Raw genomic sequence first — 14,932 nt, forward strand, 5'->3', positions numbered from 1 at the left:
GCTCGGGGACTGGGTGTTGTCCTTATCATCATCATTTCATCCCCATCGACGTGCAACTCACCGAAGTGGCGTCATCTTGAAAGACTTGCACCAGGCGAACGGTCTACCCGACGGGAGACCCTAGCCATACGGCATTTCCATTTCCATTGCATAAGTATGACTTTAAATCTGCTCCGCCTTCATGGAATCTCTTCCACCCTTCTCAGGTCGTCTTATGCGTGTCCTCCACATGGTATATATAGCAAAAGTAATTCGGGAAGTCGTTTGCTATCCACTCCCCGTTTGCATTCGAACCAGAAAATGCAATTTTTAGTTGATTGGTCTCACTTAATACATATTCCGATTCGTATTGATTAGCCTCTTGTGTGATTCGTTGTAGAGGAACTTAGTTATATGCAAAGATTCCTTTTCTGCATCCTGTATCTAAACTAGAATCGCATTCATTGGCACCAAGCTTTCGCTACCATACAGCAATACTAAGAGAGTCAGAATTACTCAAGACTTCATTCTTCAAGGTCTCGAGCATGCATACGCAGTTGTTTTCCGAGAGTTTCTGTTGTTATTATGGAGTATTCGACAACCTTCATACTGTATCTAAAACACTTACGCTTCAGGTATTATCTGTTTCGCAGAAGCCCCTAATTTTCTTCTTGTCTTTTGAATTGTTGAACATCATTTATAATGCAAATTACTTAAATGGTATTGTGCTGATTGTACATAATCTCCCATTTCCTGGTATCTTAAACCATATGAGCGTCCTTGACAACGTGAAACGTACATATTTATGTCGAGTTCCGTACGTCACTTCGATGTCACATAGTGTGAGTGATGCTGCAGGTACTCCTTAACTAATATTTCACCAGTCTTCTTTTCTTGTGAAGTTTTATTTTTTTGGCTATTATTAACTCGGATATCTGTTTGTAATATCCCGCCGTTCCAGTGTTACAGAGGCGGACTCAGACTAAGGAAGCGCAGCTGCGAGGATGGGGTTCGCGGCAGACACGTCACATGGGGATGTCTGTTATCTCTCTACCGGGAATACGCTGCCTGACAAAAAAGTAAAGCACTCAGAAGAAATGGCCGGACGTCAGTGTGACTTCATACGCGTGCAGACTATCGGCGAGTGTGTAAAAATTACTGCTGCGATAGACAGAATTGCCATGAGAGTGCATTAGTGTTGTTTGTGTTTAGTGTTTTTACCGGTCTGGTAGAGTATGTAAGTGTCAGATGTCGAATGATCGCTGTGAAAGACACGAAGATGCCACACACTCGTGTGTGACAGCGTTATCAGGACCTGACAGAGTTTGAAAGCGGCGTCCTTGCGGGTCTCTATTTGGCCGGCTGGTTCAATCGTGCAGAACACGGATGTGTGAGGAAACTGGATATTAAACTGTCCCGATTCCTTATCTGTTTGACATTCGGATGTGACAGCGGCCCGATTATGGACTGCATGGGAACATGAGGGCAGGTATACGCGTCGTCAAGGTTCTGATCGACCACGTCTGACGTCTACAAGGAAGGACTGCCTTACTTTATACCGAGCAAACTCGCTTCACACCTGTGCCTGCCTTCAGAGAACAATTAGTGGACTCCCTGCAACATTCGGGATCATTCCGCACCATTGTAGACTAGCATCAGTCACAGGAGGGAATTATCATGATACGTATAGGCTGCTGTTAACACCACAACATAAAAGGTTGCGTTTGGAATGGCACCGTGACCAGCAGACATGGATTGGTGATTATGATAGCAACCTGTGTCCCATTCTTCCAATGTTTTAGAAAGGAATAGCAGTATTTCTGGTGTTATGGTGCGTGTAGCCGTCGGATATGACTTCACCTCACGACTGGTAATGACTGAGGGAACTCTGACGGCACAATGGTACATCACAGACATCGTGCGTCATCCTATGTTATCTCTCGTGCAACAGTATCACAGTGCCATTTGGCAGCAGGACAACACATTGGATGTTGATGAATGGCGTAGTATTGCGTTCATTGGTGAATCACACTTATGCATTACCTCAAATGACTGTTGAAGGCGAGTTTTGCAGTGGCGAGAGAGACAACATCAGGGACATCTCTGCATCCTGTTTTTTTCTCTTGTGTGGCAGTGTTATGGTGGCATTTTTTAACAGAACAATGCACTTACCCACACACACACGACATGTGGCTCTGTGAACTGTCTATGTGATATTGGGTTATTTCTGTGGCCAGAAAACCGGAAGATTTGTCTCCTACAGAAAATGTGTGTAGCCAGCTCGGACGTCAGCGCCATCCCACTGGCAGTAGCTTGGATATCAAGAATAATTTCCGACAGCACTGGACCAGCTTGCCTCAGGAAAGGATACAACGGATTTATGATACCCTTCCCAAATGAATTAGGTGCCTGCATGCACACCAAACAAGATGCAGCGTCATACTGATAAATGGGCTCAAACTGCCAACTTTTTTGTAAACCTGACTCGAATTTATATTCACTGAAATGTAATCGCATACTCACTCAAACCGTGCGGTCTAATTTCGTTTCCTCCCCCAATTCTGGGTGATCCACTTTTTTGTCAGACGGTGCAAATATCCTGTGGTTCGTATCTCGCTACTTGGATCCAGAGTTACGCCAACGGTTGAATATTGTTATTACCTTGATTTTCGAACCAGAACTTTGATTTGGAACTGTTGTGGATTGTATGTTGTCGTGTGAGACGATTCTGGCTTCCGTTCATCGGCGCTGATTCGGGACTCACGTTTTTGTTGTAACGTTCGCCCTCTTATTTAGTTTGTAGCTATCGACTCAGTGTAGATCTCGATTTCCGTACGGTACCGGTTCACAGAAGGGTCTTGCCTAGTGAACCGTGGATTTATTTTCAAAGAACACACCTAAGAATTTACTTTATTTACTAGCGATTCATGAAGAACATTAACACATTTAATCACACTATGTGAGCGTGGAAGTAGTTGCCAGGGAGTAACTGATGAAATCATTCTCAAATTGCTTTTAACAAATGGAAATTTTATTCCTAAAAGTGTTATTTTTTAAGGAATCAGATTTAAAATTAGAATCAGAAAACATCCTCTAAATATCAAGTTACAATTTATTCAGAGGAAGAAAGAAACCAAATTTTCGAGTGTATGAGCTTTCGGGCTGAGAACCTTGCCATTCCCGTAGTCTCGACCGCTCACAACAACCTCTGAAAGACTACACTGTTGCAAATCTGCATCACACCAGATTACTTTAAACTAAAAGTTTTAACAATTCACACAAGCACACAAACTATGCACCCCATAGGAGGGATGTAAATGGTGCAAAACACTAATATTAAAAGATAAACTTTGCCACCGAAGGTGCAACTTGATCTTAACATCTAAGAAAAGTCTTACGGTGGAAGGGTGGCAACTTTATATACTAAAATGACCATTTAAATAAAAGCCCATGAAATGCGATCTTATATAAAATTATACAAGGTTGGCCAAACGAGTTAACATGCTCTACAGTACACATATACCGCCTCTCAAAATGATAGGCAAGATAATAACATATTTCAGGAATTAGGCCGTTACACTCCAAGCAATGAATTCGTTAACACACCGAATCCGACAAACATGACAGAGGCAGCTCGGAACGACAGACAAACTGCCTAACAAATGCGGACGAGAGACACACGAGCAAGCTGCTGCCGAGAGACTGACCAAGAAAACAAGTAGAATTTAACAAGAGTAAACCACACAACATATCACTAATCACTTAACTTCTGATAAACTGCGATTTCTTGAGAAGACCTGGCGCAGCACCCCCAAATAGCTCTCCCGAACCGTCCGCTGCCAGCCGCTTCAACGGGCGCAGGAAGGCCCGTCTCACGGCGTCGCAGCTCGCACCGGCCAGACCGATGTCGTTGATTGACTCCTGTTGCTCTCCTGTCGGCCGCGAAGCCACTACCCCTCGCTATACGGCGCGGCCCACTGGACTCACGTGGCGACCTCACATGCGCCGACGCTCAAGACGGACAAGTCATCTTGTGTCTCAGTGCGCGACCGACCAACCGATCGATTCAACCGCCAATGACCATTGCCTGTGCAAATCGAGCAGACTGGCAGCCTAATGCGCAGACTCAGATGCAGGAACTAAGCACCGGCCGACCACTCGCTGAGTTCTCTTACTGGCGGAGTGGAAAGACTCTCATTCTGCCGGCTTTAACGGTTGATCCGAATGAAGGACATACTAGCACTCTGAACGACAGACAGACACTAACTGCCTCACAAATGCGGACGAGAGACACACTAGCAAGCTGGGAACGAGAGACTAACCCACATTGAGTCCAGACTGATCAACTGGCGAGCTGATAGCGCCCGTGAAATGCACGTGGACAGGCAACCTTTGCGCTTTCCCACCAGAGGGAAAAGGAAAATGTTATTCGTGGTCGATTGTCTTCTTCGAGTCCTTTTTAATTATTCCTAATAAATTCGTTTGAACCAATTATTAAATAATCTTGCATATGCTTGTCTATGCATTTTAGGAAGCTTATAAATGTGTACGTTTTACAATATTTTCTCTTTCATGCAAAACCAAATAATATGGACGGTTTAAAGCACTGCCGGGAATGATTCATACTAAATAATATTATCTGATTTGATGCAATAAACGTAGATCATATAAAAAAGTGAAGGAGCCATTTTGTCGCTTTTCTGTTTTTCATTCATTAGAGTCCCCTTCACATTTGTTTGTGTTTGGTCTTCCTCATATCTTGCACGATACGATCGATTTTTATAGTGTTCAGTCCGCGTATCCTTATCTTTACCTACATTCTACTGTATCTTAGTCAAATATTTTGAAGTCTTTGTGATCGAAACTATGTCCGTTATAATTTTGTATCTATTTGTACCTCTGGTAGCTGATTTACGCATGTATTAAAATTTTGTTCGTCAGGTTGGAGAGAATAACATCTCATAACTTTCATTCACCAAAGCACGTGATGTAAATAATGCGTGATTCTGCACTGTGCCATGCAATAGAGTAATGCATACTAAACACTTTAAAGACATTCAAAAAGTAATCCGGAGAATGAATCATGGGATCTCTTTCATAAGTCATCTTTGATGGGCTATCTCCTTCCTTCATACCTGAATATGTTGGGTTGGTGCATAATTTCGTAGCGTTTTCCCATAAGTTTAATAAACACAACAGACATGCATAACAGAGACTTTAGTCATCAAAAAATATTGTCATTCACTATTCACGCCGGGCGGAGCGGCCGCACGGTTTAAAGCGCCATGTCACGGATTGCGCGGCCTCTCCCGCCGTAGGTTCCAGTCCTCCCTCGGGCATGGGTGTGTGTATTGTTCTTAGCATAAGTTAGTTTAAGTAGATTGTGTGTCTAGGGACCGATGACCTCAGCAGTTTGGTCCCTTAGGAACACACACACATTTGAACACTATTTGCAACAATCTGCCAATGCTGGGGTAACTTCTCGATTCCGCGGCTACAGAAATCACGCGGTTTTGAAGTGAAGAACTCATCGAACGATGTTCGCGGCGCATTATTATCGGGAAAGAAAGTTCCTTGATTGTTGTTTGACAGAGAGTGGAAAAGCTAAAAATCTGAGGGCACAAGATCAGGTGAATAGGCTGCTTGCGGAATGACTTCCCAACCTAACTTCTGTATAGTGTGTTCTGTCAGTCTAGCAGAATGCGGACGGGCGTTATCTTGGTGTAGTATCACTTCACGCAGTCTTCCTGGCCATTGTTGTTGGACTGAGTCAGCAAGATATCTCAGTTTTTCACAATAAATGTCAGCAAACAGAAGAATATGTCGTAAATGTTCCGATTTCTCCACTTGGTAATCTATTTTGTAGTGTCCACAGCTCCACTCACAATTTTCAAATGAGAAAATGACGACATGGAAACTCAAATATAACAGTGAACTACAAATAAAAATGACAACCGATAAATAAACCCATAGCAACCGGAATATCTAATTGCTAAACAAAAACACCTAATAATTCATATCAAGTAGCATAGTTTTTTCTTAAATTGTCACTACATTCATCGATTATAATCCCGAACAGGGGTCGGCATGACGAATGTTATCCCTTTTTCTTATTTTCTCCTCCAATTCATATACCATACATTTCAGTTACTTATTATTCCTAGTTAGCCATTGACCAAAAGAGATAAGAAGAAACTCATCAACTAATTATATAAAATGTCGCTTACTGTTCTAGTTGGTCCCCCAGAAGAGCAGATGTATCTTCGTCAAGGGGTTCAAAGAGGTCGTCCACTGTCAGATCGCGCGAGTAACCCTCTCTAAAAAGCGGGAGCGTGTACCTGTAACAGATGAACGTTCGTTACTTGTGTGTGTATGTTTAGATTAGATTAGGTGGTACTCTTCGTTCCAATAGATCCAAGGTCAGGAGACTTTCCAGGGTGTAGAACATGTGACAAAACAAGAATACACAATAAATATTTACAAAGAAACAAAATTCTAATGTACCTCCTCCAGATCAGAAGTAAAATCGTCCTCATCGATGTGGTATAATCCAAAAGATCTTAAAACACATTATCATATAAAAGATAAACATGTAAATGTTCAACACACCGAGGTGCACATGAGAATTCATAGGCATCGTCAAATAGAATAACACTAATTTGGCCAGCCGAAGTGGCCGAGCGGTTCTAGGCGCTTCAGTCTGGAACAGCGCGACCGTTACGGACGCAGGTTCGAATTCTGCCTCGGGCATTGATGTGTGTGATGTCCTTAGGTTAGTTAGGTTTAAGTAGTTCTAAGTTCTAGGGGACTGATGCCCTCAGATGTTAAGTCCCATAGTGCTCAGAACCATTTTTGAACACCAATTTGCATTGATTGTATTACTGCGCTGAATTTGTACAGAAGTCAGATTGTATATGATACTCGCATATTTGTTATTATTAACAACATATACACGTCAGTTGGTTCTACTAAGACATTCGTCAATGGAACAGGACGACCTGGCAGCCAATAAATCCTTTAGACCCTCTTAAAGCGAACTTCATTAGCAGTTACACTTTTATGGCAGCTGGCAAGTTATTGAAGACGTGTGTAAACGAATAATGGACACTTTTTTGTTCCAAGGTAAGTGACTTTAAATCTTTGTGAAGATCATTCTTATTTCTAATGCTGATTCCAATAATTGAACTACTGGTTTGAAAGCACATATATTTTTAATGACGAATTTAATTGAAATAAATATATATTGTGAAGTAGTATTTAGTATCCCTAATTCCTTAAACAGGCCTCTGCAGGACGCTCTTGAGTTTGTACCACAAATATTTCATGTTACACGTTTAGGGCTCCGAAAACTTTAGCCTGGCTTGAAGAGGTACGCCAAAAAATAATCTCTTATGACAGTATGGAATGAAAGTAAGCAAAGTGTGCTAGCTTTTTTATTTTTTTATCACCTATGTCTAACAACATCCACATTGCAAATAGAAGTTTGTTTAGGCGGTTCAGCAGTTCCATAGTATGCTGGCCCCCTAGATGAGTTTACCATCAAACTATAATCCCAAGAATTAAACACTGTAAACCGCTTCTATCTGCCTGTTGTCATATTTTAGGCATATGTTGCGGGACAATGTGTTTCAAGTTCTAAACTCAATATAGTGTGTTTTTTCAAAGTTTACCGACAGAGGTTTGCCCGGGAACAGTTTATTAATGTCCGTGAAAATTTCGTTCTTTCTAAGAGTGTACCTGATTTGCTATTTATTGCAGTATTAGTATCATCTACATAAAAAACGAAATTTACTGATGAAGGGTCATTAGTACACACAAGAAAAAGTAAGATCCTAAGATGTGGGACACCAGACGTAATTAATTCCCAGTTGGAAGATGCCTTATAGCTTAATATAAGTCTGTTTTCTTTTGACACTCTCTTTTTCATGTCAGAAGTTTTCGATTTGAACCATTTCCAGCGTTTCTTGCTGCACTGTAATATTCTAATATACTTATGATGCGACGTACACTTGTGATGTACACAGTCAAATATCTTTGATCAAAAATGTAACAGTAGCCCGTAACTCGTTGTCTAACGAATTAAGTGAATTCTTGCTGTATGTGGAGCCAATTAGAAAAACGAACTGTGAATTTAACAATATATTGTTACTGTCACGTGGTTAAGAAACCGACTGTATATCGTAAAATATACGAGAGTGCTGGGAAAGGTAAAACTTGACTGATACTTGTCTATTTTCTTAAACAAGTGCTTAACTACAGTATATTTCAAGCATTCAGGAAGTGTTTCGTTGATAAACGACTGATTACGCTAGTAATTTATATGTTACTAATCTTTAATTAACGTTGTTGATATTACATCATAACAACAACACTTTTTTATTTTAAATGCTTTATTATGAACATTATGTCCGCTGATATAAGGAGGGTCGTATTCAAATTGCTGAGGTTATTTTAACGAAAATTTTCTCCTAGTTCAGAGGGTTTCGCAAGTGTTATGTTGAGTTAATGAAATGCCGCCCATTTACTAATACAGTAAAATCTTTGAATCCACTTCATATTAGGCCATTCTCAAGCGTATCTGAATCTGCCATTGTTAATTTATAATGTGATGGATATAAAAATATTTTATAACAGGAGAAAACGAAGCCTCTATATTTGCAGAATAAGTACAAAAAGAAAATATAACTTGCACTATGCTGTTGAGAAGCAACGAAAAATGATGTAACAGTAAAAGTCAACTGGATTTAAAAAGTTATGTGGACAGTTACATCGTGAGAGAAAGTAGTAAGAAAAACTGTACAGTCTGGTATGTTAGAGCTATCAGCATACTTCAGATTTAAGAAAATTTATATTTGACGGCTTCAGATTTTCATTTGCATGCTTTTGCACTAAAGGTCGAAAGTAACTTTTAGATTTCATAAAACGGCAAAATAGTTGGGCGAAAGTTAAGTCCTCTGTCGAGTAACAGTTAAACCAGAAGGACGTGTAGAGGGCTCTAGTGTAGCTCGGACCTTCGTGGACTACTTATAGCAGCATGTTGACAAACATCTACAGACAGCTACGAAATTGCGGAGTTATTTAATGGAAGTTGCAGGAACTGGGCTGCTGATATTCGCGGAACTGCTGTTTCTTAATGTGCATTGTCCGTTGAGCGTAATTTCCTTGGATTTTTTGAAGTAGTTGTAAATTTATATTTTTTCGCAAATGTCCGTAAAGTATCCCTTCCCCATTGTATGAAAGATTACTAGGTTGTTTACGATACTGTGCATCGCTTGATTATCTGTTATAAGGTGAACTGCGAAGGTGAATTTACTTCCTTTGTCTTTTTTTCTTTATATTTCTGTGTGTTCCTTGTATCGCATTTTAAAATTTCACCTTACAATGAGAGCAGTAAATTTTCTATTGCCAAATTTTTGTTATAAGTTTTGTCTTGTGTTAATGTTGTGAATTAAGAGTCGTTTTAGAGACCCATATCCTTACTAAACTGAGTGACAGATGCACTATAGTTGACATGATAAGCAAGCAATATTGTTCACACATTAGTTGTGTAAGTAATAGACCCTTTGACGACGTATAACATGAAATTGTGACTATTATCGATTTCTGGGATTGTTTCCTGTGTAGAAGAGGCCGTGTGATGATGAGATTCATCCGATACTAGTCTGGATTAATAACAACGAAGTGCAGCAAAGTCTTTAATACAACACATAAAAGAAATACAAGCTCAAATCCTGCTGCTGCTGCTACCCTTTCCATCAGTAATGGAGAGTGAGACAGCACAATGAACAGTAGAAAACGTTGAGGAGTTAAGCACACAAGACAAAAGGGAAATAGCAGGTATAGCGTAGTGTCAAAAATACTTATATACTTAGAACATTCTTAGATAGCATTCGTCACCGAGAGGAAAAATACGGCCAAGTAATTCCTGAACAAATAGTTGCCCACCTCACAGTGACACAAACGCTGGCCAAGGTCTGCCCTGCAGCACTGGTTACGTCACACGAGCAATCTGAGATTACCTACAGCTTCAGGACAGCCGAGCTCCACGTACTTTGATTCATACGCGCAGTGTCTGGATCACTGTGTAACGCTCCCGAAAGAGGCCTGTGATGGTAGCACGAAATTGTAAAGGCTTTAATTCAACCACAACCTGAGATACAAAAGGATACAAATAATATACACAGGTGCAAAATAGTTCTTAATAAAAGATGGAAAACACGCCCAAACGTGAAAAAAATCTAATGTCCTTTCGATGTTTCACGTAACGTAAAGGATGTGCTAAGTCACTAGTAGAAGGAATATCTTCCGCTTTCCAAAAATGCAACTAAATGTCGTTTTACTGAATGTTTATTGAGTTCTGCACCTGTTTTGGTTACATTTTTTTCATTAACAAAGGAGAAAATTTAAGTGAAACGTGACGTTAAGAGGGTGCTCTATATTGTTGTCTTTTTCTAAAAAGTCCTTTTCTCGACTCTTACGAAGCAGTGACTGTAGCTTCTAGTCAGTATGCTGAGATGCCACATTGTAAAAGTCAATGAATGTTCTTTATTTACACCACAATTGGCATAAATGTTTGCGGTCTTAGGAACAGTTCTAAGTTCAGTTCTCACTGTTTGCTCTTTGAAGAAAATTCCCATATCCTTTGGAGCGATATGCGTCCCTGGAGAACCAGCATGATATGTTCGCTGTTCGTTGTTTATAACAATATCAGAACTTACATGCGGCTGTCGTATGTGGAAATGGCATAATTTGGAGCAATTAACATCTACTTCCACATTCTGCAAACCATTCTGAAGCGCATGCCAGAGGTACTTCCGATCATAGTACGCATTAGGATTTCTTTCCGTACCACTCGCGCCTCTATACGTCTGTAATTAGCCTAACTTCGTTTTCGCAGTCTTTGCGGGAGCGGTATGTAATGGGCCATAGTGCAATCACGATCAGAAACAAACAGAACACCATGAACGGTTAGAGACAGGACGTTCATATTCACAGGACATGCACATTAGAATGTGGAAAGACATTTAATTTTGTCCTTTCTCTCGGTCACATGGCGTAAAAGAAATTTACACAGTAAGTATTGCCACCTTCGACGGAGATCACAGTGGATTAAACAGGGGAACCACAGAATATTAGCGATTTACGACCAACAAGAGCCGGCCACAGTGGCCGAGCGGTTCTTGGCGCTTCAGTCCGGAACCGCGCGACCGCTACGGTGGCAGGTTCGAATCCTGCCTGGGGCATGGATGTGTGTGATGTCCTTAGGTTAGTTAGGTTCAAGTAGTTCTAAGCTCTATGAGACTGATTACCTCAGATGCTAACTCCCATAGTGCTCAGAGCCATTTGAACTATTTGAACCAACAAGGACTACCTAGATAATCTAACACAAAAATTCATGGTTCATTACCTGACACAAAATCATTTAGTGTGTTTCTTTTCGTGTTACAGATTGATCCGATTGGTCTATCTCTGTATATCAGTTGACGGTTGCTGTTCTCAAACATTGCTCGGAGACAATTTGTAACGCCGGAAATGCATATCCTCCTATTTCCATCTATTGCATTGCAAATTTTTTTCCTTATTTTGTTATCTGAACATATAACATTTCTGTGTCTTTATATATTGTAATTGTTTTACTATTTGTATATATATATATTTATGCATTTATGTCGATGTATAATTGGTTTGTTTTGTAAAGATTATTTGTATTTTTACGCTGGGTCTGGCCTAGGGACAACTATGCTATCGAACGATTACATCGATAGGTCGTGTGGGGAACCAAAGTGTTTAAGACCTTTGGTAGTGTCAACTCTGCCGCAAAAGAGATGGGGCCCCTCAACGCCCGCACCAACGTGGTGACCAAACCAAAAGATCTACTGTCACCTCCGTAAACATGTTAGTTATCTAGTAAGTGGATCACAGGATGCTGGGCTGTGATGTTGTCCGTGCGTCTGGGTAAGGCTACGCATTAACATGGTCCATCAGGTGATAGATAGTGGACGAAACGCGAGTGAAGGTAGCGATTTGAAGAGCAGAGGGAAAAAAGTGCCATGGCTCGTGTCGTGGGAAAAAAACCTCTGCGACAGTGGGATGGGTAGTAAGAGCAGTAGTGGCTTACTAGCTGCGATAGCTCATGCAAGGTTTAATTTGTTAGTATAGGTATCATGCGGTAGCGTCTTTAATTCATAATCAAAAACGTCTTCGGTCCCGGGTTCGATCCCCGCCACTGCCTAAATTTTGATAAATAATCAGCAATGGCGGCCGAAGACTTCCGGCATAAGAAGTCAGCCTCATTCTGCCAACGGCCTTGTCAAAGAGGGCGGAGGAGCGGATAGAGGTTGAGGGCACTCTCTTGTCCTAGGGGAGGGGAAATTGCCCCTAAAGGCTGAAGAATCAGCAATGATCAACGACATGAGGATGCAGAAGGCAATGGAAAGCACTGCATTAAAGACACGTAACGTGTATCCACAGGACATGTGGCCTGTAATTGAAGAAGTGTCATGATGATCTCTCCATTGGCAAAAGATTCCGGAATAGTCCCCCATTCGGATCTCCGGGAGGGGACTGCCAAGGGGGAGGTTACCATGAGAAAAAGATTGAATAATCAACGAAAGGATAACGTTCTACGAGTCGGGGCGTGGAATGTCAGAAGCTTGAACGTGGTAGGGAAACTAGAAAATCTGGAAAGGGAAATGCAAAGGCTCAATCTAGATATAGTAGGGGTCAGTGAAGTGAAGTGGAAGGAAGACAAGGATTTCTGGTCAGATGAGTATCGGGTAATATCAGCAGCAGCAGAAAATGGTATAACAGGTGTAGGATTCGTTATGAATAGGAAGGTAGGGCAGAGGGTGTGTTACTGTGAACAGTTCAGTGACCGGGTTGTTCTAATCAGAATCGACAGCAACGATAGTTCAGGTATACATGCCGACGTCGCAAGCTGAAGATGAACAGATAGAGAAAGTGTATGAGGATATTGAAAGGGTAATGCAGTATGTAAAGGGGGACGAAAATCTAATAGTCATGGGCGACTGGAATGCAGTTGTAGGGGAAGGAGTAGAAGAAAAGGTTACATGAGAATATGGGCTTGGGACAAGGAATGAAAGAGGAGAAAGACTAATTGAGGTCTGTAACAAGTTTCAGCTAGTAATAGCGAATACCCTGTTCCAGAATCACAAGAGGAGGAGGTATACTTGGAAAAGGCCGGGAGATACGGGAAGATTTCAATTAGATTACATCATGGTCGGACAGGGATTCCGAAATCAGATACTGGATTGTAAGGCGTACCCAGGAGCAGATATAGACTCAGACCACAATATAGTAGTGATGAAGAGTAGGCTGAAGTTCAAGACATTAGTCAGGAAGAATCAATACGCAAAGAAGTGGGATACGGAAGTACTAAGGAATGACGAGATACGTTTGAAGTTCTCTAACGCTATAGATACAGCAATAAGGAATAGCGCAGTAGGCAGTACAGTTGAAGAGGAATGGACATCTCTAAAAAGGGCCATCACAGAAGTTGGGAAGGAAAACATAGGTACAAAGAAGGTAGCTGCGAAGAAACCATGGGTAACAGAAGAAATACTTCAGTTGATTGATGAAAGGAGGAAGTACAAACATGTTCCGGGAAAATCAGGAATACAGAAATACAAGTCGCTGAGGAATGAAATAGGAAGTGCAGGGAAGCTAAGACGAAATGGTTGCAGGAAAAATGCGAAGACGTCGAAAAAGATATGATTCTCGGAAGGACAGACTCAGCATACAGGAAAGTCAAAACAACTATGGTGACATTAAAAGCCACGGTGGTAACATTAAGAGTGCAACGGGAATTCCACTGTTAAATGCAGAGGAGAGAGCAGATAGGTGGAAATAATACATTTTAAAGCCTCTATGAGGATGAAGATTTGTCTGATGTGATAGAAGAAGAAACAGGAGTCGATTTAGAAGAGATAGGGGATCCAGTATTATAATCGGAATTTAAAAGAGCTTTGGAGGACTTACGGTCAAATAAGGGAGAAGGGATAGACAACATTCCATCAGAATTTCTAAAATCATTGGGGGAAGTGGCAACAAAACGACTATTCACGTTGGTGTGTAGAATATATGAGTCTGGCGACATACCATCTGACTTTCGGAAAAGCATCATCCACACAATTCCGAAGACGGCAAGAGCTGACAAGTGCGAGAATTATCGCACAATCAGCTTAGCAGCTCATGCATCGAAGCTGCTTACAAGAATAATATACAGAAGAATGGAAAAGAAAATTGAGAATGCGCTAGGTGACGATCAGTTTGGCTTTAGGAAAAGTAAAGGGACGAGAGAGGCAATTCTGACATTACGGCTAATAACGGAAGCAAGGCTAAAGAAAAATCAAGACACTTTCATAGGATTTGTCGATCTGGAAAAAGCGTTCTACAATATAAAATGGCGCAAGCTGTTCGAGATTCTGAAAAAAGTAGGGGTAAGCTATAGGGAGAGACGGGTCAATACAATATGTATAACAACCAAGAGGGAATAATAAGAGTGGACGATCAAGAACGAAGTGCTCGTATTAAGAAGGGTGTAAGACAAGGCTGTAGCCTTTCACCCCTACTCTTCAATCTGTACATCGAGGAAGCAATGATGGAAATAAACGAAAGGTTCAGTAGTGGAATTAAAATACAAGGTGAAAGGATATCAATGATGCGATTCGCTGATGACATTGCTATCCTGAGTGAAAGTGAAGAAGAATTAAATGATCTGCTGAACGGAATGATCAGTCTAATGAGTACACAGTACGGTTTGAGAGTGAATCGGAGAAAGACGAAGGTAATAAGAAGTAGTAATGAGAACAGCGAGAAACTTAACGTCAGGATTGGTGGTCACGAAGTCATTGAAGTTAAGGAATTCTGCTACCTAGGCAGTAAAATAACCAATGACGGACGGAGCAAGGAGGACATCAAAAGCAGACTCGCT

At 41.1% G+C, this 14,932-nt stretch overlaps 1 protein-coding gene across 1 annotated transcript in view; it reads right to left on the reverse strand.

Moving 5' to 3' along the window:
- Positions 1-14,932, reverse strand: part of LOC124776230 (ATP-binding cassette sub-family C member 4-like) — a 170,146-nt gene that overhangs the window by 118,839 nt on the left and 36,375 nt on the right. Inside the window, exon 2 of the mRNA XM_047251089.1 lies at positions 6,207-6,317. Within this exon, the coding sequence (XP_047107045.1) occupies positions 6,207-6,317 (111 nt within the window). The remainder of the gene's footprint in view (positions 1-6,206; positions 6,318-14,932) is intronic.

This window comes from Schistocerca piceifrons, chromosome 2 (assembly GCF_021461385.2).
Source record: "Schistocerca piceifrons isolate TAMUIC-IGC-003096 chromosome 2, iqSchPice1.1, whole genome shotgun sequence".
Classification (NCBI taxonomy): Eukaryota; Metazoa; Arthropoda; class Insecta; order Orthoptera; family Acrididae; genus Schistocerca; species Schistocerca piceifrons.